The 27,273-nt window shown below is 34.9% G+C and overlaps 1 protein-coding gene across 1 annotated transcript in view; it reads left to right on the top strand.

Annotated features, from left to right (window-relative positions):
• The window catches only part of SEC63 (SEC63 homolog, protein translocation regulator), a 74,452-nt gene that overhangs the window by 34,096 nt on the left and 13,083 nt on the right, over nt 1–27,273 (top strand). Inside the window, exons 9-19 of the mRNA XM_038554873.1 lie at nt 2,252–2,346; nt 2,453–2,585; nt 4,092–4,184; nt 5,587–5,741; nt 7,560–7,707; nt 10,581–10,663; nt 13,387–13,446; nt 13,672–13,845; nt 18,527–18,685; nt 22,720–22,821; nt 26,025–26,123. Coding sequence (XP_038410801.1) covers nt 2,252–2,346; nt 2,453–2,585; nt 4,092–4,184; nt 5,587–5,741; nt 7,560–7,707; nt 10,581–10,663; nt 13,387–13,446; nt 13,672–13,845; nt 18,527–18,685; nt 22,720–22,821; nt 26,025–26,123 — 1,301 coding nt within the window. The remainder of the gene's footprint in view (nt 1–2,251; nt 2,347–2,452; nt 2,586–4,091; nt 4,185–5,586; nt 5,742–7,559; nt 7,708–10,580; nt 10,664–13,386; nt 13,447–13,671; nt 13,846–18,526; nt 18,686–22,719; nt 22,822–26,024; nt 26,124–27,273) is intronic.

The following is a 27,273-nucleotide window of genomic DNA, read 5'->3' as shown; positions in this document are numbered from 1 at the left end:
TTTTTAATTTTATTTATTCATGAGACACACACACACACACACACACACACACAGAGAGAGAGAGAGAGAGGCAGAGACACAGGCAGAGGGAGAAGCAGGCTCCATGCAGGGAGCCCAACGTGGGACTGGATCCTGGGTCTCCAGGATCAGGCCCTGGACTAAAGGCGGTGCTAAACTGCTGAGCCACCTAGGCTACCCTTTCTGAGTCATTCATGTGGGGTCGATATATATTCAACTGGAGACATTTCATTTCAGTGTTATACTCCATTTGTATAACTAAAGCTGAGGAAAATGCTAACACCCTTTATCACATTTATTTCTGTTATTCCCAATATATATATCTATATATAGATAGATAGATATCTGAGTAATTGGGAATAACAGAAATATATATATATATATATATATATATATATTTTTTTTTTTCCTAGAAATTTTAAGGCAAAGCTTCATATAAGTTAATTTTGTAATAATACTAGCTAACATTTCTTGAGTGTAGTGTGCCAGGAATTGCTAGGGATTATGTATGTGTTAATTCATTTAAGCTTTATTTTGCTCTCATAAGTAAGTTATTGTTTTTAAGCATATTTTATAGATAGGGAAACTGAGAAACTGAGCTTAAGGATACAGTAAGTGGTAGAGTTAGGATCGAACTCAAGCAGTCTGGTTCCCAGGCCCTAAAACGGTACATTATACTGTATTAATCTTAGTAAAAATAAGTAGAGATTTTGTGTGTTGAAAGAAAACTGCCAGAATATTTCATTCCCGGAGTCGTAATTCAGAATTACTTTATGGAAAAAGAAGCTCCATTTAAAGTATTTTCTTTGATTCCGTAAAGCTAACATTTATGCCTTTCAGAATCACTGCTCTGCAGAAATTATAGACATATCCTAGACAAACCCTGCTTCCCCTCCTTGGGGGAAAAAAAAGAAGATACAAGTTTTAAAAAGTTTTAAATTGTGCCTCATTGTCGAATACACTTTTGTTCCAAAACCAAAATGGACTTTTCTATAATTTGGATTTGCCAGTTTTATTAATTTTTGTTGTTAATGAGAAAGAGACTCTGAATCATGCGACTGTGTGAACAAATCTTTTATTTTTGAGGAATGAGCAGATCTTTTATTTCTGAGGTACAAGTGGTTGTTAACTCTCCCTCACGCACACATATCACTCTTATGTTGAATTGAAATATGAATACAGAAACCCTCTTATGAAAATGTCTCAAGTTTATGATGTGTTTTTTGCATCAGTGATCTTGATTTCTGATTTATTTCTGAGAGTGACACTTAGCCTTACACAGTTCTATTAGAAAAGCATTGTTTAGCTTCTAGTAGGCTTGGTTTTACGTATCCTTGGTTACTTTAGTGTTGGCATCATTTATTATATAGTTGTCTTAGGAATAGGTGTTTCATGAAATATTTGAGGATAATGATGGTGTAGTAAGTTGCACATATTAATAACTGTGCTTACTGTGTGTCAGGCACATCTGTGAAAAAGTTGAGGTCCACAGAGAGGTGAAGGATATTGTCCTGGGTCATTTAATTAGTGAAAACTCTAGGGTCTATGCTCTTTTAATCTTTGTACTGTCCTGCTTTTTGCGAGTACATTGCATGTATCTTCTGGAAGGTGTGATTGATGAACTATAGTAGCAGTTGTTAAAGAGTTTGTATAGACTAATGAGGGTAATGCTAAATATATGTGGCTGCGAATCATGTGTATGTCAAAGAGCACTTCCCACAAACCCTCTGGGGTTCCATAATAAAAATTTGTCTAAACTACAGAGTATTTCAGTTTACTTAAGGTGCTGAGATGTCATGAAGTGAGGAACCCTAAAACTCTTTTTAACTCATTGTTTTTCAGCCCTGTTTAACTATGGAGTCCTGCTTTTTCCACATAATAGCTATATAAATCACATGGGATACTTAATAATTACCTATAGAAAGTTTCTGTGGAACACATGCTTAAGTACAGAAACAGATGCTATTTGAAGTGATTTTAATGCATCCAGTGCTTTGGGACCCTTAATTTGATGAATATGTTTATTTATAGGTAATTTTCTACATATTTAGAAAAGCAAAATGTTTCTTTTTCTTATGAGAGAAATGAGTACTTGTTAGTGGAGTTCAGATGATTTTTAACTTTGTGTGCAAGTGGAAAATTGCCTCAGTTTAGGATTAATGAAGTATTATAGGAGAGGAAATTAATAGGTTAACAATTTATTTACCTTCATATTATTTTTTTGTTTTCTTAGGTCTTATCATGGTTTTGGCTGGAGCCTCTGAATTTGATCCTCAGTATAACAAAGATGCCACAAGCAGACCAACAGATAATATTCTGATACCTCAGGTTAGACCTATCTCCCAGATTCCTTGATACAAGCATATAGGTACTAAAGTTAATGCTTTTTTTAAGTACATATTTTTTATTATTTTATTTATTTTATTTCCTCTAGCTAATCAGAGAAATTGGCAGCATTAATTTAAAGAAGAATGAGCCTCCACTTACCTGTCCGTATAGCCTGAAAGCCAGAGTTCTTTTACTGTCTCATCTTGCTAGAATGAAGATTCCTGAGACCCTTGAAGAAGGTATGGTTCTAATATCTGCAGGGTTTTTTGTTTTTTGTTTTTTTAAAGATTTTATTTATTTATTTTAGAGACCACATGCGAGCTGAGGGGAAGGAGAGGGAAAGAATTTCAGGCAGACTCAGCTGATCATAAGCCTGAGGTGAGGCTCTATCTCATGACTCTGAGATCATGACCTGAGCTGAAACAAGGAGTCATATGCTTGACTAACTGAGCCACCCAGGCACCCCTCTGCAGGGTTTTAATGGTACAAAAGCAATGGGTTTAATTAGACCTCATGGTATAGTGTTTTTTGTCACTGTTCTTTTTTGCTCAACTAATTGCCCAAGGACCTTTTAAAAAGAAATTTTATGCTGCATAATTCACAAATATTTTGAAGATCTAAAAGTAATCGTATTTTGACAAATGTTAAAATTTAGTATTTCAAGGTGAGAGAATACTCTGAGAAATGTTTAGCTAGTTGCAGATATACAGTACTTTCCTAGTGACTTTTAAAAAGATTTTGTAAACTTTTCAGGGAAAGAAAAAATGGATTTCACAGCAGTTATCTCTGTGAACTCCACTACCTCCAGCAGGGGTTGCTGATGAAGGCTTTAATCTTTATTGCAAGCTTCCTAGTGCTTGAAGCCCCCTCTATATGTAAAAGAAAAGCAGTGTTTTGGGACAGTGGTGTTCCCAGGAATGTCATGAATTTGAGTGTCATCATTTCTTCTTTACTTGTATTATTTCATTTGAAGTTTTAAAAGAAAATTATTATCCCTAGGGAATAAATGTTCTTTCTGAATGAGCTCCTCCTCTTCGTTTTTAAAGCCAATAATATAACTAAATGCCTTTGAAAACAAGGCCAGTTGATGCTTAGTAATTGGTGATAAGATAAGATACTTGTGATGGAATGAAGGGTCACTATTTAGGCATTGTTATTGGAGTTGCAAATTAACTAGTAATTCTGATTTTCCTAATGCTCTGTACAGATATAAAGCCACCTCTATTTTTTACCAATTATCTAAGAAAAACAGGGAACAAATTTTTTTTAGGCTGGGTACCAGCTCCAGTCCATGATCTTAATAGCCATTATATGCAGTAAAAATGAATCTGTCTCCCTCTTCCTTCCCCTTTTCCTCCTCCCCCCCTTCTCTTTTTGCATTGAGTTAACATTTATTCCCAATCTTAGTCTTTGAACTTATTCATAGTTACAGAAATTTATGTGCAAAAGAAGATTCTTAAGGTTTTTAAGTATAATAAGATTAGGATTAAGTTTTGAGACTGTTTCTTCTGAAACAATTTATGAAGCACACCACCGTTATATTAAAAATTTGCCTTTGAAACATCTAATCTGAACCGAAGGTTTTCTGACTGATTTTGACAGTACTACTTAGAAGAAACCGTTGCGTTCAACCTGTAAAATTCTGATGTCATATAAATTTAGTATTGGTCTTACACCACAGATGATCAAGGTATTTTAACTATAAGAGTAGAATGATTTGTTGGAGATTTTCCTTTGTTTTGCAGATCAGCAATTTATGTTGAAAAAGTGCCCTGCCCTACTTCAAGAAATGGTTAATGTAATCTGCCAACTAATAATAATGGCTCGGAGCCGTGAAGGTGAGGTAGAAATGTAATTAATTATGTTGTAGTTTTTCTTGCAGGCATATGCAGATTATACTTCATAATTTTTAAGATTTATGAGTACCTACAGTAATTCTGCCTTGTATCTATGTTGAATCAGCTTTCCCACTTTTGTTCATGGTTTTTCTTCTATATTTTCCATTATGTAAAGTCTTTATCACAACTCATGTTTTTGAATTTATTGTTTTATTTTTTGTCATCACTTACTGTTTGTAAAGATTTAAGATACCTTTTCCTTCCTTTGAATATTTTTAGAGTTAGGTTATTCTGTATTTTAACAATGAGTTTGAAATAATTCCTTAAGTGATGTAATAATAATTCATCTGACATGTATTTCACATGAAGGGAAAAAAGAATGAGGAGAAAGAAAAAAAGAATGAGAGAGTTTGTGGTCAATAATGGAAAGGGAGACCCTTAAAGGAGATAATGGTTGTGGTTTTTTGTTACAGCTGATGTCAGTTCTTGGCATGATGTCAGTATGTTATTGATACTGATAAAGTTTTGGGAGATGATGGAAAAATTTTCTGTTAAATCGGTGCTTGTTGCTTGATAATGATGGTTGCATTTGAACATGTTTGTATATTTTTGGTATCTTACAATTTTTTTTTAATTTAAATTTTATGTCGTTAACATACAATGCAGTACCGGTTTCTGGAGTAGAATTCAGTGATTCATCATTTACGTTTAACACCCAGCAGTCAGCATAACAAGTGCTTTCCTCCCATCACCTTTCTAGTCCGTCCTCTACCACATCCTCTCCAATTACCCTCAGTTTGTTCTCTATTGTTAAGAGTCTTTTATGGTTTGCCTCCCTCTCTGTTTTTATTTTATTTTTCCTTCCGTTTCCCTATATTCAGCTGTTTTGTTTCTTAAATTCCACATGTGAGTGAGATCATATGGTATTTGTATTTCTCTGACTTACTTCACTTAGTATAATACATTCTGTCTCTATCCACGTCATTGCAAATGGCAAGAGTTCATTCTTTTTGATGGTTGAGTAATAGTCCATTGTGTATATATGCCACATCTTTCTCCATTCATCAATCAGTGGACATTTGGGCTCTCTCTGTGGTTTGGCTATTGTTGATAATACTGCTATAAACATTGGGGTGCAGATATCCCTTCAGATCACTACATTTGTATCTTTGGGGTAAATACCTGGTAGTGTGATTGCTGGGTGATAGGGTAGTTCTATTTTTAACTTTTTGAGGTATCTCCATACTGGATCTTACAACTTTTGGAGGAAAATCAGCATTATGATCTTAAAACTTGAGGTCTTAAGGATATTCAATGAATCATGTTTTTGTGATGAAGTGTATAGTCCTGAACATATAAAAAGTCCAGCCTTGTTTTTTCTTTTGCTCCTGTTCTTTCTAAGAAAGGGAGTTTCGTGCTCCAACTTTGGCATCCCTAGAAAACTGCATGAAGCTTTCCCAGATGGCTGTGCAGGGCCTTCAGCAGTTTAAGTCTCCCCTTCTGCAGCTCCCTCACATTGAAGAGGACAATCTTAGGAGGGTTTCTAATCATAAAAAGGTAATTCTTTGCTACTTTAAAATCAGCTTTAAGCAGTTTGTCATGTTACTTAAAGGTAACATGAATAAAAAGGATTCTAAAAGTGTTTACTATGAATTTCTTAGGTTTAGAATGTCTTAAACACTAAAACTATCCCTGAAGTGGTTCAATTAGCATTTTCTTGGTTATGGAGATATTTTATATTTTATCTACTCTAAGTGATTTTACTACTTTGAGGGTCAGTGCATTTTAGCAGTTAGAACTATTCTTTATAGTATGTTACCAAAAATAAATGTACAAAGTAAAAATGCACTGTATGCTTTCCAGTCATTTCAGGCCTGGCTTAAAGGTTGGGCAATGGTGTATTGGTTGAATAGGAACAAAAAAATTAAGCTTTCAGAAAATAGTAGATCAAATACAGATGCTTCTAATTTAGATAATGCAATCGATAGTAAAGATCTGATGATGAATCTTAAGATGTGGCAAAAATATGTGTAAATGAAAAAACTGGAGGAAATATAAGAAAAAGCAAATTATAGTTTTTAGATTTTAAACATTACTTTGTATACATTAGACAAAGTGGGCAGAAAATCGACTTTGGATTTGATAATATATTAAGGTAGATGTAAGGTAGTGTGTATTAGAAATTCACATATGAGTTCTCTGTCCTTTCAGGTAATTATATTGCCCTTATAAATTTGTACACATTTTAAATTGAAAACTGTGTAATCAAAAAGTGGGCATTTCACCTGTCTCATGATCTAATCCCTGTCTGTGAAAGTAAAAATTAATAACTAATACCAGATGCCTGGAAATTAACACTCTCCTAAGTATCCTTTTAGGCTAGATGGATATTACTGCAATAACAGACTACTTGCTATATTTAGAAAGTAATAAAAATGAGAATATTGCATCGTTATAAATCTTAAGGATGCAGTTGTACATGGAAATAAATTCCATACTCTTAAGGTTTTTATCATTAAAATTGAAAATATGGATCAGCAAACTGAGCATATCAAAATGACAGTTGTTTTGGTTGGGTCAAGATTCTATGAATATTACTAAGTTTTTTTTTCTCCTGACTTTATTTTTTTCTAAATTAAAAAAATTACCCTGTATTAACTTTGTAATTAAAAAAAAATCCTAAATTTGAATTTCTTTGGATAAAAGGCCATGAAATGCTATAAAGTTGTATCTTTTGCTTTGAAATGTGTATGCAGATCTTCCTCAGCTTACAGTGGGGTACATCCTCATAAAGCCATCGATCGTAAGTTGAAAAAATCCTAAGTCAAAAATGTATTTAATACCCCTAGCCTACCAAACGTCATAGCTTAGCCTAGCCTACCTTAAACATGCTCAGAACACTTACATTAACCTACAGTTGGGCAAAGTCATCTAACACAAAGCCTGTTTTATAATAAAATGTTGAATATCTGTCTCATGTAATTTATTGAATACTATACTGAAAGTGAAAAACAGAATGGTTGTATGGGTACAGAATGGTTGTAAGTGTATGGATTGTTTCTCTTGTGATGCATAGCTGACTGGGAGCTATGGTTCTGACCAGCTGCCCAGCATAATGATAGTATTGTATGAAATATCACTAGTTCTGAAAAAGATCAAAGTTCAGAGTATGGTTTCTACTGAAGGTGTTGCTTTTGCAGCATTGTAAAGTTGAAAAATTGTAAGTAGAACCATTGTAAGTTTGGGACCAAGTGTAATCTTAACATTTTTCTAAAAGTTGTTGGATTTTGTTTTAGTGAAACATGGTAGTTTTGTTTTTGTGAAAAATTCTATGACTTTGGGATTTATTTTCTTTCTCTCTCTTTTAAAATTCAGTACAAAATTAAGACTATTCAGGATTTGGTGAGTTTAAAAGAATCAGATCGTCACAGTCTACTGCACTTCCTTGAAGATGAAAAATATGAAGAGGTTATGGCTGTCCTTGGGAGTTTCCCATATGTGACTATGGATATAAAATCACAGGGTAAGTGGGAGATTTCCCTATTGAACATTTTTTCCTTTTGTTTATGTGGCTTAAGGTTCTCGAACATTTAATATCATAATGTATAATTAGACTTTGCAGAACTACAGTTTACCTGTCAGATTGGCTGTGAATGGACTATTATGATGTATGCTTAATAGTTTGGAGAACACTGATAGAGTCCCACAGAATCTTACTTTGATTATCCTCAGAATGGGATTACGCTTGAGAACCCTCTGTTCTGTAGTTCAGATTTTGGGAATATCTTAATTTTTCAAAGAATGAAAGAGATTTTTAGATGTGCTGAAAGATACTGCAATATATACTGGTAGTGTTAAAGAAATAGCTGCTTAGCTCTAAAATTAATTTTTTAAAAACCCAATTTACTTTAAAAAGCCTTGGAAATGACCATGTTCTATGCCAGATTTCATGTGTTTTTCTCAACCTGTCTCTGCTGCGGTGAAAAAATCGATTTTTCTATCTACAGAATTGCCCTGTAAGTGCCCATTTTAATAGCTGTATAATATCTTATAGTGGGGGCAGAATTAGAGATTATCTGCTCCATTTCTTCATTGGAACTTTATTCTCAGTTTTGATATTTAGTAAGTTCCTGTTAGAACATTCTTGTGAGACCAAGAATACAAGGATGCATTAGGAATGGTATCTGTCTATAAAGAGCTTATGGTCTAGTTGAGGAAATAGGATGTAAACATAGGATCAAAAATAAGGGAACAAGGCAGAGGTTAAGAGAATAACACAGACATTGTGCCATTCGTTCATTCAACAGCTATTGAGTGCCACTCAATTTTTTTTAGGAGGGGTGTTGGGGAAGCAGACAAAGCTTCTGCCTTATTGAGTTTGTATTCTAATGGAATTGAAAAGAGAGAAATGGCTCTCAAAGACTAGGGTATTTGGGAAGTAAGGTAAACTGCAACTGGTTTCAGTTTGGCTGGAGTGTAGGATGCATGGAATGAAACCGGGACTGCTTTGGTGGGGAGTTTGGATTTCCTTGTGATCTCATTGGGAAACTTCATGATGTTTTCATCCCATCGCAGGGTTTTTTTTAAAGATTTTATTTATTTATTTGAGAGAGACAGAGATGGTGAGAGAACATGAGCAGGGAGGAGAGAGAGAAGAAGGATCCCCGCTGAGCAGGGAGCCCTATGTGGGGCTCCATCCTAGGACCCTGGGATCATGACTTGAGCAGGAGGCAGATGCTTAATTGATTGAGCCACCCAGGCACCCCCATTCCATAGCATCTTGTGTAGATAATTTATTGTATTCTCACAGTGCTATCCAAATGTGTAATATGAGTAATACAGTTAATGGAGGGAGAAGAGAAGAATTTGACAAGCAGGAAAGGGACATCTGCATGATCCAGTGCTAGAGATGATGGATCTCTTTCCCATACTGCTTACAGGCTGTATAGAATCTCCTTTAGGCTTTTTCTCCACTTGAAAGCATCACATGACAGATATGGTTATAGCTGTTAATTCACATGCAGTACTCACACACACAAAATTGTGCAGTGTTGATGAATGTGTAGCCCAGATTTAATAGGAAATGATGGACACTTTCAGATTGAAGAAAGGATATTATATCCTTCTTTTATTAATATTATTATTTTTTTCTTTTTTTAGAGAGCGAGCAGTGGTCTGGGGAGGGGTAGAGAGGCGGGGAGGGGCAAAGGGAGAGGGAGAGAGAATCTTAAGCAGACTCCATGTCCAATGCGATCTTCAGACCTTACTAAGATCATGACTTGAGCTGAGATCAAGAGTCGGATACTTAACTGACTGAGCCACCCAGGCAACCCCAGAATATTGTATCCTTCTCAAGGCCCAGCTGTTGCACCTCACAGCCAGTAAAGGAGGTGAAAGCAGTTCTAGTTTGTTGGAGGCTGTTCTTTTCCATCTGGTGGTGTATTAATGTAGGCCAGAACAGAGTATGCTAATCTAAATCTGTATAAAAGAAACATAACAAACTTAGAACATAAGCAGAAATACACAGTGAAAGAACTCTTAAAGATAAAATTTGTAGGAAAGATATGTTTGATTAGTTACACTAATTTTATTTATTAATTTTAACATGAATGTGTGTGTGTGTTTTTTTAAGTTATTTATTCATGAGAGACAGAGAGGCAGAGATACAGGCAGAGGGAGAAGCAGGCTCCCTGCAGGGACCCCAGTGTGGGACTCCATCCCGGGTCTCCAGGATCACGTCCTGGGCTGAAGGTGGCGCTAAACCGCTGAGCCGCCTGGGCTGCCCAACATTAATGTTTATTTTAATGATAAGTTTATTAGTTTTTGGCAATATGTGTAGCAAATGTAGTCTTAATTAAACAATTGCAAAAACATTATGAAAACTTGTTAAGGTGATTTTTAATATAAACAAAACTTTGAAGTTCTTGCCTTAAAAAATAAATTTAATATGGCTTGGAAATACTAGTTCTAATTATTTTATTTCTGACAAGCAGGGTGGCATTGATAATTAAGGTAAAATCTTGTGAATACAAGGTTTACACAATTTAATAGAGTGACAGATTTTTATATCACTATGAAAAAAGTTGGGGTACAATAGTCATCATGTTGTACTTTGTTTTAAAAGACCTGAGTTTGAAACTTGGCAGTGCCAGTATAGCCATTATGTGACCTCAGGCATTTTACTTTAGTTTTGAACCTCACTTTCTTCTTTAAAGTGGAAATAATAATGCTTCATAGAGCTATTTTAAAGATGAAATGAGTATGTTATTGAAGGTAGCTAGTGGAGCGTTTTATATAGTCAAGTTTTTTTTTTTATTAAGGTTAGAATATATTTGAAATGGTGAAGTACCAAATTGAATTTTATTTTTTACTGATTTTTTTACTCTTATTTTACAGTATTGGATGATGAAGATAGCAACAACATCACAGTAGGATCCCTAGTTACAGTGTTGGTTAAATTGACAAGGCAAACAATGGCAGTAAGTAATCTCTTTTTATTTTTATGCTTTAAGAGTTATGTGTTAAAAAGAGTTATGTGTTAAGAGATGAAGGGGAAAAGGAGGTGAAGACTTTCAATTATGGAATAAGTCATGAGACTCAAGGTATAGCATAGGGCATATATATTAGAGTAGTGTTAAAAGGTGATAGAGTATAGTTGTCGAATCACTGTGTTGTACACCTAAGACTAACATAATGTGTGTCAACTATACTTCAAGGAGAAAAAGAGAAAAAAGTTATGTGCTGAAGTTCTTATATTTATTTTCTCACTTTAAGTCACATATTCTCTAAGTCAAAACTATTATAGTGGTAAAATCTAATTTTGCAAGTCCTATTAGCTGTTTTGATACTTTAAATTGATTTTTATAATTTCTTACATTAGGTTTTACATACAAAAACCCTTGGAAAATAGATTAATTCTTCATGTGATGATTTGTTAATTCCCTGTAAAACATTATAATAACAAGGTAATGTGAGCATAGTATTTAAACTCCAAAGTGCTATACAAAGATTAATTACTGATTATTTTTGAGAATTTCATTACCTATTTCTTCTTGGTTAATTCTGAATTTATTCTTAATTTTTTAAATTACAGTGAAAATATTTTTTTCTACTTATATGAAAAATTTATACTACCTGGGAAAAAAATTCAGGCAATGCAGAAAACTATAGGAAGAAATTAAAATCACCTAAAGTCCTGCCACTCTGAGATTATTGATTTTGAAGCTCATCACTTTAGCTATCCTAATGGATGAATACCCATGGGGTTAAATGATGTTTTTACTATCATGGATTCCTTCTCTCACTCATCTCCCTCAGGAAACCCCTTGTCTCAGTCCCAGATGACCAGAATTTAGTCTTGTGTGTATCCTTGCATATCTTTCTCCCCATGCTCATATTTACTGTCTGGGCCTTTATAGTGTATGTATATATATATACACACTGATACTTTTCTCATTCTCTTTCATTAAATTCAGTCACATTGTATATGTTTCCTGTATTTTGTTTTTCTTAGTTTCTATAACATGTGTTACCTCCAAGTCAACTATTACCTCCTAATTTAGAACTATCATTATAACTTGTTTTTAGTTGACTGTTCTATTTTTAAGTCCACATATTCAACTAGTGGTAGATTTTAGTCTATTCTACTCTGAGGTCTGTGAACATCTGCAGGAAACATACTCTGCATGTCCATCTCTAAAACTTTTGGTCAGAAAAGCATACTTTGTAGTAGGATATATCAAATCAAAGATTTTGGTTTTATTAGTAGCAAGTGGTAAGAAAGCATTTGTGTCATGGACTCTGGATTCGGAGTGCCCCCCTAGAAGAAGAGGAAACTCAAAGCCAGTGGCTAGGATTGGCTGTAGAATCCAAATTTGTACTACCTACATGTTTTGGAATTCCAGCCTGAAAAAATGAGCAAAAATGGGCTGTTGACACTTACGGGATAATTGGTAGGGGAAAAAAAAGCAAAATTGCCCTGGAGCAAGGGAAAGAATCAAGCATTTATCTTCAAGTTCTTGTATGAACTGAACTTCAGAGTAACTCAGTATTAGAACCCAGCTAATAAATATAAAAATGAAACAAATGGGGCAGCCCTGGTGGCTCAAGAGGTTTAGTGCCGCCTTCAGCCCAGGGCGTGATCCTGGAGACCCGGGGTCAAGTCATGTCAGGCTCCCTGCATGGAGCCTGCTTCTCCCTCTGCCTGTGTCTCTTCCTCTTTCTCTCTGTGTCTCTCATGAATAAATAAATAAAATCTTAAAAAAAAAAAAAAAAAAAAAAGAAAGAAACAGATGGTAGAATTAGATTAGGGATTGGCAAACTTCCATGAAGGTCCAGTTAGTAAATGTTTTAGGTTTTATAGGCCACATAGTTTCTGTAACAACTGTTGAATTCACAAATGGGCAATGTTGAGTTCCAGTAAAACTTTATTTAAAAACCAGGCAGTGGGCTATAGTTTGTGGACTCCTGAATTAGGCTAACAGTTTAGAGCCTAAATTATTGTTTTTACTTGTTAACTTTAGTAATTAAATTCCAGGGAGATTATTAAACACAGCCAAACATCGCTTATTATCTTTTAGTATAGATTCTAACTGAAATCTCACTAGAATTTAAATCCTAAATTTATGCTTTCTATACTGATCCTAAGTGAATTATATGATAGACGTATCTTTATTTTTATTTTTTATATCTTTAGATTATATGGATTTTCTTGGTGTTCCACCCATTAATTATTTTATTTATTTATATATGTAATTAATTTTTAAAAATTAAAAAAAATGTTTTATTAAGTAAATTCTACCCTCAATATGGTGCTTGAAGTCACAGCCCCAAGATCAAGGGTTGCGCACTCTACTGAGCCAGCCATGTGCCCTTCCATAGTTATTTTAAACTAAGAAATATTTTTGACTTTATAATGAGTTTATATAATCTTAAGTCATGACATTTGTAAATTTAAGTAGACTGTACTTTTTAAAATGTATTCAAGACAGATGTGAGATATTTCAGAAGTTATCTTCTAAAGTGTCATAGTAATTGCTAACTTTGCACACATCATTTAGTAATTGCTACAAGTCTCTTGTTCTCCCCCCCCCAATCAAGTTGTCATCAGTTAAATTTATTGGTCATCTATTTTGAAGATTGCTTTATTTGAAAGATAAATATAGGTTGATAGACTTTATGTTTTTCTTCTCTCTGCCTCTAGGAAGTATTTGAAAAGGAACAGTCAATCTGTGCTGCAGAGGAACAGCCAGCAGAAGATGGGGTAAAACTTGATTTTTCTTACCTATCTTTCCTGGTGAAGGAAATATTTAGTTTTCTGATTCATAGTGTTGTAGGGGAGTAATTCAATTTATGAAAACATTTAGTGTAGCCATTTTCATTTCAAAATTACTCTGACTTCCAAATGAAACTATAGCAATAGTAACTTCAGAGTTCAAAGTAACTTCAAAGTAACTTCAGAGTTTATATGTGTGTTTGTGATTTACAGCAGGGTGATACTAATAAGAACAGAACAAAAGGAGGATGGCAACAGAAGAGCAAAGGACCCAAGAAAACTGCTAAATCAAAAAAAAAGAAGCCTTTAAAAAAAAAACCTACACCTGTGCCCTTACCACAGTCAAAGCAACAGAAACAAAAGCAGGCAAATGGAATTGTTGGGAGTGTAAGTTTATTACTGTTATTATCCTTATTGAGGTATACTTACACTAAAATGTTCAAATCCTATGTGAATGGTTCCTAAAATTTTACATATGTATGCACCCATGATATCCACATTAAGATAGAAAACCTTAGCATCCTAGATAGCTCATTTGTGTCTCTTCTCAGTCAGTGACCCTTCCATCTACCTCCATACTCTACATTTCTGGCTGTTACTACCACAGATTAGTTTTATCTATTCTTAAATTTCACATTAGTAGAAATATGTTTGTCTACTTTCATTTAGCATTATGACTCTGAGATTTATCTGTGTTGTGTGTAGCAGCTGCCCATTCTTTCTGTGTATGTGATACTCCATTTTATGAATAGACTACAATTTAACTGTTCTGTGGTTGGTGGACATTTGGGTTCTTTCTAGTTTTGCCTGTTATTCAATTAAAATGCTGTACTTATTCATATACATGTCATTTTGTGGACATTCATTTTTCTTGGGTATGAACCTAGCAGTGGAATGTTGGGTCATAAAAGAAGTGTACATTTAACTCCATGAAAGAGCCTGTTTTTCCAAAGTTGTGCTATTCTATGTTTCTACAAGCAAAACATGAGTTCAATTGTTCCACATCCTCACTAATGCTTGGTTTTACCATCTTTTTTATTTTAACCACTGTGGTGGATCTGTAGTGGTATCTCTTCTTGTGTGATTTTTATTTGTATTTACCTGATAACAATGATATTGAGCATCTTTTCATATACTTACTGGCCATTTGGATATCCTTTTTCTTTGAGTTGTCTTATGGATTTGTAGGATTCCATTATATATTCTGGATAGGAGTCTTTTTTTACTCTCTTACTGGTAGCTTTTGATGGTACTTAATTTTAAGGAAGTCTTTCATCCATTTTATGGTTAGTGCTTTTGTGTCCTGTTGACACTTATGCCTGTCAAAGAACATGGAGATGTTTTTCTGTTTTCTCCTAGAAGCTATTACTATTTTACATGTTATATTTAGCTCTAGATAACATCTTGAATTAATTATTGCAAATAGTGTGAGATAGGGATTTGGACCACCTATTCTAGCACCATTTATTGACAACATCATCGTTTTCTCAGAATTGCAGTAGTGATTTGTTACCAAAAAAAGTGACCATAATTATATATGTGCAGATCGATTTATGGATTTGCTTGTCCATTCTATTGATTATTTGTTTATTCTTGGGTCAAAACACATTGTCTTAATTATCATGAGTTTATATTAAGTCTTGAAATATGTTAGTATAAGTCCTCAAACTCTTATTTTACTTCTTTAAAATTATCTTGCCTATATTAGGTTTTTTGCATTTCCCTCAACTTATTTATTAATTGTGTGTGTATGTGTGTGTGTGTGTGTTTTAATTTTAGTGCATGGGGGAGGGGCAGAGGGAGAGAGAATCCCAAGCTGAGGGTGGAGCCTGACTCAGGGCTTGATCCCATGACCCTGAGATCATTACTGAAGCCGAAATCAAGAGATGGATGCTTAACTAACTGAGCCACCTGGGCACCCCTCCCTTGACATTTTAAAAATAAGGTTGACCGTTTCCACCAAAAACTGCTGGAGGTTAGATGAGGATTGCCTTGATTCTGTGGTCCAGTGTGGGGAGAATTCACATGTTAACAATATTGAGTCTTTTTTTGAAAGTTTTATTTATTTGAGAGAGAGAGAGAGAGAGAGAGCACAAGTGGGGGGAGGGGTATGGGAAAGGGAGAAGCAGGTTCCCCATTGAGCAGGGAGCCAGACATAGGGCTCCATCCCAGGACCCTGAGATCATGACCTGAGCCTAAGGCAGACACTTAATAACTGAGCCACCCAGGTGCCCCTCAATATTGAGTATTTTTATTCATAATCATAGTTTATCTTTATTAATTTGTTTTTTTTTTTTTTGAAAGGGAGTTTTGGCAATTGAAGTGGCAGTGGCAAAATGCTGTCACTTTCTTTTTTTTTTAATTTTTTTTTTATCTTTATTAATTTGGATCTTCCTTAATTTTTTCTCAACTGTGTTTTGTAATTTCCCAGTAGCAGAAGTATGGCACCTTTTAGTTAGAAAATACCGTTATGTATTTGATACTTTCTAGAGCTGTTGCATGTAACATTAAAAAAAAGACATCCTTCAGTGTTTATTGCTGGTGCATAGACATAAAATTGCCTTCTAAATATTGACCTGGAGTCTTGAATTGACAATATGGGCATACCTTGTTTTATTGTACTTTAGTTTCTTGCGCTTGGCAGATACTGCATTTTTTTTTTTTTTTTTTTTTTTTTTTACAAATTGAAGGTTCGTGGCAACCCTATGTTGAGCAAATCTATTAGCACCATTTTTCCAGCAGCATTTGCTCAGTTTGTGTTTCTGTCACATTTTAGTAATTCCCTCAATTATTTTAAACTTTGTGTTATTATATTCGTTATGGTGATCTGTGATCAGAGATTACAACTCCCTGAAAGCTCATACAGTCATTAGCATTTTTTAGCAATAAAGTATTTTTTAATTAAGGCATGTACTTTAGACGGAATACTGTTTGCACACTTAACATACTACAGTATAGTGTAAACATAACTTATATGTAATGGGAAACAAAGTCATTTGACTTTATTGTGATAATCGCTTTACTGCATTGGTCTGGAACTGAACCTGCAATATCTCCAGGGTATGCCTATAATTCTAACCATTTGTAGGTAGTTTTTAAAAGATTTTCTGGGTATGCAATCATGCCATCTGAGAATAAAGACAGTTTTACTTTTTTCTTTTTAATCTTTTTTGCTTTTTCTTCCTTTCTGTCTTTCTGTATTGGCTGAAACTTTAAGTGTAATGTTGGTTAGGAATGAGGATGGTGGTCACCCTTGTCTTCTTGTTATCTCCAGGAGAAAGGGAACAAACTATTAAGTGTGATGTTAGCTCTAGGATTTTTTTGCAGATCTTCCTTACTAGATTAAGGAAGTGTTCTCTTCTGTTCCCAGTTTGCTGAATTTTATTAAATGCCATTTCTCCATTTGTTGAGGTGATGATGAAATTTTCTCCTTTCTGTAATGTAGTGAATTATGTTGATGTATTTAAACATTTTAAACTATCCTTGCATTCCTGGGACAAATCCATTTTGTCATATTATCCTTTTTCATGTTTATCTGGATTTGCTAATACTTTGTTTAGGATTCCTACATCTGTTTTTATGAGAGAATATTGGTTTGCCATTGTCCTTTCTTGTGGTACCTTTGCCACTTTTTTTTTTTAAGATTTGTATTTATTTATTCATGAAAGACACACGGGGAGAGAGAGAGAGAGAGAGAGAGGCAGAGACATAGGCAGAGGGAGAAGCAGGCTCCATGCAGGGAGCCCGATGTGGGACTTGATCCCGGGTCTCCAGGATCACACCCTGGGCTGAAGGTGGCGCTAAACCGTTGAGCCACCTGGGCTGCCCCCTTTGCCACGTTTTATATCAGGTTTATGCTGGCCTTATTAAGTTGGGGAGTATTCTTTCTTTTTCTTTTTCCTGGAGGAGTTTGTATAAGATTGGGTTTCTTATTTGGAAGAACTATTTAGAGACACCATCTGGGTGTAGGGTTTTTTAAAAGGTTTAGTTATAGAGTCCATTTCTTTAACAAATTCTCCTTTTTTCCTTCTATCAATTTTAGTAAATTATATTTTTCAAGGAATTTGTCCATTTCTTCTAAGTTATCAAAGTTATTGACAAAGTTATTCATAATATTTTTTATTTGTAATATCTTTTGAATCTATAGTAATGTCTCTTTTCTCCCTAATATTGGTAATTTGTATTACCAAATACAAATTCTCAAAAAGAAATACAAATTCTCTTTTCCCTTTGATCAGTTGTGCCTAATAAAAGTCTTTCGGCTTTATTAATCTTTTCAACAAACCAACTTAATGGCTTTAAGTTTCCCTTTGTATATCTGCCTTCTCTTTGATTTTGGGTCTGTATTACATACTTTGACTTTTTTAATACTTAATTTGCTGTTCTTTTTTCTTCTTGAAATGGATTAGTAAATATTTTGTTTGGGATGTTGCCTTTCCTTACTACATTATACTATGTCAGCTATAGAAGACCATATTAATTTCTCAAAGCAGTACTTTTCTATGAGCTTCCCATTTCCTCATCTTAAATAAAATATTTTATATAATTGGGATGCTTGAGTGGCTCAGTTAAGTGTCTGACTCTTGGTTTTAACTCAGGGAGAGCTTTCAGGGTCGTGAGATGGAGCCCTGTGTTCTTGGGCTCCGAGCATAGCAAGAAGTCTGCTTGAGATTCTCTCTTGCTCTACACCTCCCACCCCCATGCAACACTCTCTCAAATAAATAATTGTCTTTAATAAATAAATGTATGTATATATATGTGTGTGCATATATAATATAATTGGTGTTTTGAAAGTTGTGCCATGTTGCCATTGTGTAGTATACTTTGCAAATAAAGATGTTTTGCAAACGTGAAAAATGATTAACAATGGACAAATAAGCTAAATGTTAAAGTCTTTAGTCTGAGTACCACATGTTTACAAATAAGTGCGTTTTTAATTCTCTAAAATTATGTGTGAATAGTAAAATTATAATCTTGAGCTAATTTAATTATAATGGCAATAAGTTAGCTTCAGGGACTTAGAATTCACTGAGATATTCAGAACTTTTGTGTTTGCTTTTTCTTTTAGGAAGCTACGGTAAAGGAAGATGAAGAAGAAGTTTCTGACAAAGGCAGTGATTCTGAAGAAGAAGAAACCAATAGAGAATCCCAAAGTGAAAAAGATGATGGTAGTGACAGAGACTCTGATAGAGAGCAAGATGAAAAACAAAACAAAGATGATGAAGCAGTAAGAATTATAGGTTTAAATAATAGTAATTATATACCTCTGTTTTGATTTTTGTTTTTTTTTTTTTATTTACTTGTTTGTCTTAATACCAATATATGTTATAATCTTATTTTGTAAGAATATGTGGGATGGTGGCCAAAATTATAAAGAAAAATAGTTTCCAACAAGGATTAGACCTCTTAATTTTCTTAAATATTAAATTGCTATTAGTATAGGATGTAGATTTGAGGTAAAGTCAGTTTGGTATCTTACAGTAGTTTTTAGCATTAAAGTTGAGTCTGCAAATGAATTAGGAAAGGTGGATTATGGCCTAACCAGTTACTTAGAAGAATCTTTCAGAAGTTCCAGGTAATACTTAAAGAAACCTCACTGTGGACTTGAATGACAAGAGGTTGGTTAAGGGGAAGATAACATTTACAGAATGCCACCTTGTTTCAAGAGATATGTGAAACATTAAGGAAAGGAGGAGTCTCTAAGGAACTTACTAGATGGTGAGGGTAGAGAGAGTTGAAAAAAATCTCATAGTATGGCATTAAGTTATACCTGGTTTATGGTTGGGTTCTAGAAAAGAGGACTTGGTGGACAAATAATGGGTCCTGAGAGGCTTACTGCAAATGAACTGTAAGCTGATCAGCAATTCCTTTATGTTTGTGGTGTTCTGTTCTTTCTGATTGGGCCATTGACCTTAAAAGTTACCCCTGAATAACCTGTTAGACACAGGTTGAGGCCAGAAAGAGAATAAAAAAGTAAAGGGCAAAGAATAAAAGTATAAGGAACGGCAGCCATACCTTGGAGATATTACAGGCTTAGTACACACACAATGAAACTAGCATTGCAATAAAGCAAATAAAACAAATTTTTTGGTTTCTTAGTGGATGTAAGTTATGTTTACACTATATTGTAGTGTAGTCTATAGAGTGTGCAATAGCATTGTCTCAAATAATATTCATGCCTTAATTAGAACATTCTTTATTGCTAAAAAATGCTAACCATCATCTGAGCTTTCAGTGAGTTAAACCTTTTTGCTGGTGGAAGCTCTTGCCTAAGTGTTGTTGGCTGCTAATTCTTTAGGGTTTTTAAAATGAGATGACAAAAAAGTTTACTGCATTGATTGTTCCTTTCACAAATGATTTCTCTGTAGCATTAGATGCTGTTTGATAGTATTTCACCCAGAGTAGAACTTCTTTCAGAATTGGAGTCAGACCTCTCAAACCCTGCCACTGGTTTGTCAGTTAAGTTTTTACAATATTTTAAATCCTATGTTGTCATTTCAACAGTCTGGACAGCATGTTCACCAGGAGTGAATTCCATTTCAGGAAGTGACTTTCTTTGCTCATCCATCAGAAACAGCTCCTTATATGCCCATGTTTTCTCATGAGGTTGCAGCAATTCAGTCATATCTTCAGGCACCTTTCTAATTTTAGATCTCTTGCTGTTTCTACCACATCTGCAATTACTTCCCCCAGTGGAGTCTTGAACCCCTCCAAGTAATCTGTGAGGGTTGGAATCAGCCTCTTCCAAACTTCTGTGAATCCTGATATTTTGACCTCTTCCCATGAATCATAAATGTTTAAATATATATATATATATATATATATATATATATTTTCTTAATGGCACATAAAAGGGTGAATCAGAAGATTTTCAATACACTTTGCCCAGATCCACCAGAGAAGTCACTCACTATCTGTGGCAGCTATCACTTTAAAAAATATATTTCTAAACTAGTAAGACTTGAAAGTGATAATTACTCCTTGATCCATTTGCTGCAGAATGGATGTGTTAGTAGGCATGAAAACATTAATTTTATTCTGCATCTCCATCAGAGCTCTTGGGTGACCAGGTGCATTGTCAGTGAGCAGTAATATTTTGAAAGGATTTTTTTTTTTTTTTTTGAGTAATCTGTCTCAACACTGGGCTTAAAATATTCAGTTAACCATGTTGTAAACAGATGTGTTGTCATTCAGGCTTTGTTGTTCCATTTAGAGAGCACATGCAGAGTAGATTTAGCATAATTCTTAAGGGCCTTAGGATTTTCAGAATGGTGAGTATTGGCTTCAACTGAACATTACCAGCTGCATTAGCTCCTAAGAGGAGAGTCCGCCTGTCTTTCAAAGCCCAGGCATTGACTTCTGTCTAGCTGTGAAAGTCTTAGATGGCATCTTCTTCCAGTATAAGGCTGTTTTGTCAGCATTGAAAATCTGTTATTTAGTGTAGCCATCTTCATTAATTATCCTAGCTGGGTCTTGTGGATAGTTTGCTGCAGCTTCTTCACTAGCACTTGCTGCTTCACCTTCCATTATGTTATGGATACAGTTTCTTTCCTTAAACCTCATGAACCAACCTTTGCTAGCTTCAAATTATTCTTCTGCAGCTTCCTCGCCTCTTGTAGCCTTGATAGAATTGAAGAGGCAGGTCCTTGCTCTGGATTAAGACTTGGCTTAAAGAATTATTGTGGCTGGTTTGATCTTCTCTCCAGACCACTAAAACTTTCTCCATATGAGCAATAAGGTTGTTTTGCATTTTTACCATTCGTGTGTTCACTGGAGTAGCACTTTCAATTTCCTTCAAGAATTTTTCCTGTGCATTCACAACTCGGCTAACTGTTTGGCACAAGAGGCCTACCTTTCGGCCTATTTGGCCTTTCAACTTATCTCCTTCATTAAGCTTAAACATTTCTAGCTTTTGATTTAAAGTGAGAGACATGCAGCTCTTCCTTTTACTTGACCATTTAGAGGTCATTGTAGGATTATTAATTGGCCTAATTTCAATATTGTGTCTCAGGGAAGCCCCAGGAGAGGGGAAGAGATAGAGGAACAACCCATTGATGGGTCAGAATGCTCGTTTATTGATTAAATTTGCCATCTTATGTGGACATGGTTCGTGGTGCCCCAAAACAACTATTAAAGTACGTCAAAGATAAATGATCACAGATTACCATAACAAATATAATGAAGTTTAAAATGTAGCAGGAATTACCAAAATGTAACACGGAGACATGATGTGAGCAAATAAATGCTGTTGGAGAAATGGCAATAATAGACTTGCTTGACACAGGGTTGCCACAAACCTTCAATTTGTGAAAGCCACGATATTTGGAAAGCATGAATGTGCAAAGTGCAATTAAATGAGGTATGCCTGTAATGTACCTGCCCTTGAGAATGGTGGGGAAAAATGAGGATGACTTTTTAGCAGTTGCTGGCCCTCGACTGGTTTTGTACTTTGGGAATTAAATTGATTGCCAAGAAATTAAAGCCTATTAAAGGAAATTATTTCCCCAGCCGCACTTTGAGAAGTTGACATATTACTTTCTGAGTATAGTATTAGGATTATAGAGGTGACAGACTAGTTTCTTTAGATACCAAAAATACATTCATTCAGTTGTCAAATAATTATACAAACAGTTATTCATTATCTGTCACATTGCAAGCACTATGTTAGATGAGAGGAATGCAAGCCAAATGTAAAACAGTTTCTGCCCTTGCATGATATACAGTAGGCTAGTGGGGAAGGCAGACTTGTAAATAAAACATTAATGTACAAAAGAGATTATGCACATTTTGTGCAAGGTACAGTGAAAGCACAAAGGAGTGAGTGGTCAGCTCACTTGAGGGAAATTTCTGGTATTCAAGAGTTCGTGGTTTAGGCTTTAGTGGCTCCCGAAGGAATAGTAATAGAAATTTGCCAGATTAGAGAAAGAAAGAGAAAACAAAAATCCAGACATGAAGTGAGATAGCTTTGTGAGTTCAGAGAAGTCAAGGTAGTTTGAATTGACAAGAATGGAAAGTGCAAAAAGATAGGCAGTGGCAGTAGATTGGAAAGATTGGCCCAGGTCAGATCATGACTGTGTAGTTCATGCTAAAGGGCTTAGATTTGATTTATGAAATGTTGCATTGTAGGTTTTGAGCAGGGAAATGATCAGGTTTGTGGAACTGAACTCTGTGGTAGTTAGCATTGTTAGGAATAATAGTTAGAAGATGAAAACTTCATTAAAAACATACTTGATTTCAAATGTTTGATTTTTGCTTTACTAGGAGTGGCAAGAATTACAACAAAGTATACAGCGGAAGGAGAGAGCTCTACTGGAAACCAAATCAAAGATAACACATCCTGTTTATAGTCTTTACTTTCCTGAGGTGAGTTATTCATGCCTCAATGTTTTCCTTATCCATTTACTTTCTCTTTGGGGATTTTTCATATGCCCTTTATCCCTCTTTGGTGTACACTGGCTTAAATGTGCTAAAGATGGTCTGTTCTTGATAGGCAACATTTTGAAGGATACATTTCAGTATGAATTAAATTTAGTGAACGTGGTATTTATTGAGAGGATTGTTAACTTTTTAAGTATTTCTATAGTTTTCTGGGTTTTGTCTTTTTCATGCCTGGATTACTGAAGGTTGTGCTGAATAATAATTTCTCTTTAGCAGTTCAGGCAGTCTTTCAGACAAATGTGTATTTTGTCCTCATCCTAGGACTACATGGGTTTTGTGAATCTGTCACTTCTATCAAATTTTAAAAAGGATTTTAAAAGTGCTTAAATTTTTCCCATGGGTTTTCTCTGATGGTCCTATACTGGCCACCTGGAGCCACTACACTTGCTCTGGCCTTAGTAATTTCCCCAGTCCATGGCTGTGGGACCAGCTAAGTTCAAGTAGGAGTTGAGAGTGACTGAACCCCAAGTTCAGGACAGATCAGTGATGTTTGTTCTCTTGTCCTTGTTTAGTTTGTGGCTGTGGCCTGCTCAACTTTCGATCTCCTTGAGTTTTTTGTCTTTCAAATGAATTTGGGATTTGCATGACGTTTTGCTTTTGCCATGACTCTGTCTATGGCCAGGGGTCAAGAACTGGTTGCCTCTTAGTTCAGTGATGCTGCTCCACAGACTGCCTCTGAGCTTTGCCATAGAACCTTCTGCTCAGCACTCATGTTTGGCAGGTGATTTCATGTATAAATCTGCTTTCTGCTTTAGAATGTCAATCCAGAGTTGCTGGGGGCTGCTGAAGGCAAATTCCCAAGTAATTTGGCTTTCCTAATAATAAATGAATGGCTCTGCACAGACTGTTGTTTTGACTTGGAAAGAAGTCAGCCTAGGATTCCATGTTAATACGCTCGCTGATCTTCTGGCATGTCCTGAGCTTTAGCCCATCTGGTAAAGGCACTTTGCCCATTGCGGTGGTAGCTTGCCAGCCCCAGGGCTCCCGAAATCAAGCAAGTAGATCCACTCATTGATTGGTTTTAAAAGTGCCATGGGATATTATAAGCTGTATAATTTGTACCCTTTTAATAGTTCATTTTAGTCTATGCTTAGTTAATAAGCAAAACATCCATTCACTGCCTTAGAACATGTTAACCTTGAAAACGCTTTTTTCTAACTTAAGTTACAACTACACTGTAAACATCTCAATGTACCATTTATTAGATAAATTTAGTTAGGATTTTCCTAACATTTACCTACCTTCCCGTGTACCTACCGAACTATCCTAACAACCAGACTACCCGCTTAAATTGCTTGAAGCTTTATGATTGTAATTGACCTATATGTTACTGAAACTCATTCATTATACTTAATGTGTTAAGAATGGAAGGATTCTCACATAACAGAAAAACTGTTGTGTTGAAGGTGCAAATAGCTCATGCTAGAACATCTTTTCCACTTCCACCATGTGCATCAAAGAGTTTAGGCACAGGTACGTTGCTATGGATTGATATTCACCAGTTTCTTAATAAATATTCTTGAATGAATCTCATTTTAATCAAATAATCTGGGAGAGAAGAGGGAAAGGCATTCTTTTGGTGGAGAGATAAAGAAGAATTGCACATTCTTGAGCATATCCCTGTGCTGCTTACATTATGTATATGTTCTGGTAATGAGATTTTTGACAGTGAACTGCCAGAACCACTTAAATGATCGATGTGTCTACCTTATTTCATTAACAATCATGATTTTCATTTATCACACTCAATATGTTAGACATTCCAACATATCTTTTGCTTGTATTATCTCCGTTCATCTTCATAACACAGCCTGAGGTAGACACTCAATCATTTAACAGAGAAGAAAAGCGAGGTTTAGAGAAATGAAACAGTCTGTGTGGCTTTTAAACAGGCATCAGCAAACCGCAGCCTGCAGACAAGTCTGCCTCCTTACCTGTTTTTTGAATGAAGTTTTATTGGGGCACAGTCACACTCATTCTTTTCATGTTACCATTGGCAGAGTTGAGTAGTTGTGACTCAGACTCTGGCCCACTTTGAGTCCATTATGTCTTTACCTGCTTTGTGTGTACAAGACACATATAGACAAACATGCATACATACACCTATTGTGGTAATCCATCTTGGGTTAAGCAGAAGTTGCTTAACTTAAATTGTGATTTATTTGTACTTGTGATTTATTTATTCTGCTTATTAATGTTGTTGTAGTTCTTTGTAGTTTACAAGAGTTTTTTTTTAGTTGACCTTAGTGTAGCATTCTTAGAAAGATGATCAAATTTTAATGTCTTGTGGTTAAAATAAAATAGAAAGTGCAAGTGATTTGGCTTAAAAAGACCTTTTCCTTTTTTAGCCCCAAAAAAGCCGTTTTAGAAAGCTATCTTCCCTGATCAGTTCTTAAGCAGTAGATACCAAGATATGACTTAATAGTTACTGATGTGTCCTGTACAGCCATGCTCACTGATCACACTGAAATTTGGTGCTTCCAGACTACTTGGGCTTCTGTTTTGGGGGCTTTATAAAAAAAGCTCTTCTATCTCTTTTCAGTTCTTCCAGTTGTCATTGCAGTTCTTCCTGCATTTTGACAATTTCTTTACTGAGCTCTTTTTCTATTCCTAATCTTTTATGAGGTACAACTAGAAATACTATACTTCTAAAATCATGTGGAGTGGAATCTGAGATGCTTTCTTATGAGTAGTAAGTTTCAATGATTTCTGATTTGGTTGCCCGAGTCCCTTCCACTCCTACTTTCTGGCTTTTGCTTATTACTAGGTAAGATTACTAAGATTATTTGTTAGATGTTATTGTAGTAGCTTATAATGTTTTATTTTTTAGACTATCTTTTATTTAAGATTAGTACAGGGGTTTTTAATACAGAGGCCCATCATTAGGATTTCTTTAAGGGGCCATTTAAGACCCCAAAATTACATACAGAATTCTTTTGGACAATAGATCTACAAATGGTTAAGAACGATTTATTCATTCAGTAAATATTGAATATTTTGTACCAGGCACTGTATCTGTGCTAGAAATACTTTAATGATAAAACCAGAACAATGCCTCTAAAAGAAGACAAGGCAAAACAATTATCTAATTCTTTCTGATAACACACACTCTTTTTTTTTCTTTGCAGGAAAAACAAGAATGGTGGTGGCTTTATATTGCAGATAGGAAGGAACAGACATTAATATCTATGCCATATCATGTGTGTACACTAAAAGATACAGAAGAGGTAATTATCCAACAACATTATTTCCGTTTTTACAAATGTATGGTGTCTCACCATCATGCTGCTTCATAAAGTCTGTTTTAGAAATCAGTTTATCATATTTTGCTTATTGTTTTTTTTGTTAAGACACATTTTATAACTTTTCTCTGCGTCTTTTTTTGGGCTGGTAGCTGATTGGAAATTTATACAGTATTGTTAAAGGCAGGCAACTTGATCAGTCCTAAAAACTTGTTTTCAACTTATTTTTGGGAGTTTTCACTGTTAATGTCTAAGAATATATGCTTTTTGTTTTGTTGTCCAGAATTTAATTATATTTTACAAAAATTTATGATTTTTACCTTCATTGGATTAGTGCTAAGATAAATGTCTTTGGTCTTAAAAACAAAGTTAATAACTGGTAATTAGGGACACCTGGGTGGCTCAGTGGTTGAGTGTCTACCTTTGGCTCAGGTTGTGACCCCAGGGTCCTGGGATCAAGTCCCACACATCGGGCTCCTAGCAGGGAGTTTGCTTCTTCCTCTGCCTATGTCTCTGCCTCTCTCTCTTTGTCTCTCATGAATAAATAAATTTACAAATCTTTTGAAAAAAATGGTAATTAAGTTTTTAGAGTGGAATTTTTAAATATGTGGCATTATTCATTGTTGATGACATCACTAATACATCATTGCGATGAACATATTTTGTCCTTGGGAACTCCTTTCTGTTTTCTTGTTTTCTTCATGCTACTTTTCTAGAAAGAAGATTCTTTCTGCCTGGACTTGGTAGACAAGAGCAAGGTTTTTTTTTGAATATCAAGATAGTTCTATGATGTTGATTTTTAATCCAAAAAGTATTTTTCCAACTTTATAAGCGAGTAGTAAATACATGAATAGTTTGTTTTTGTTTATTTGACACCTAGAGCTAAAGTAAGGGTATTTCTTGGATAGAGCAGTTCTATTTTTTTTTAATTTAAGTTTTACTTATTTTTGAATAGATAATATATTCCTCTAGTTAATATTTCAGAAGATATACAAAAGCGCACCCACTGAAACATCCCTGTCTCTCAGTCACCCATTTCCTTTCCTAGAGGCCATCAATATTATCAAATTTTTATGTATTCTTCATGTGATACTGTATGTAAATTATGAGCAAATACATATGCATATTTTCTCCA

This window comes from Canis lupus, chromosome 12, assembly GCF_011100685.1.
Source record: "Canis lupus familiaris isolate Mischka breed German Shepherd chromosome 12, alternate assembly UU_Cfam_GSD_1.0, whole genome shotgun sequence".
Taxonomy (NCBI): Eukaryota; Metazoa; Chordata; class Mammalia; order Carnivora; family Canidae; genus Canis; species Canis lupus.
This window is presented reverse-complemented; position numbering and strand designations above follow the sequence as displayed.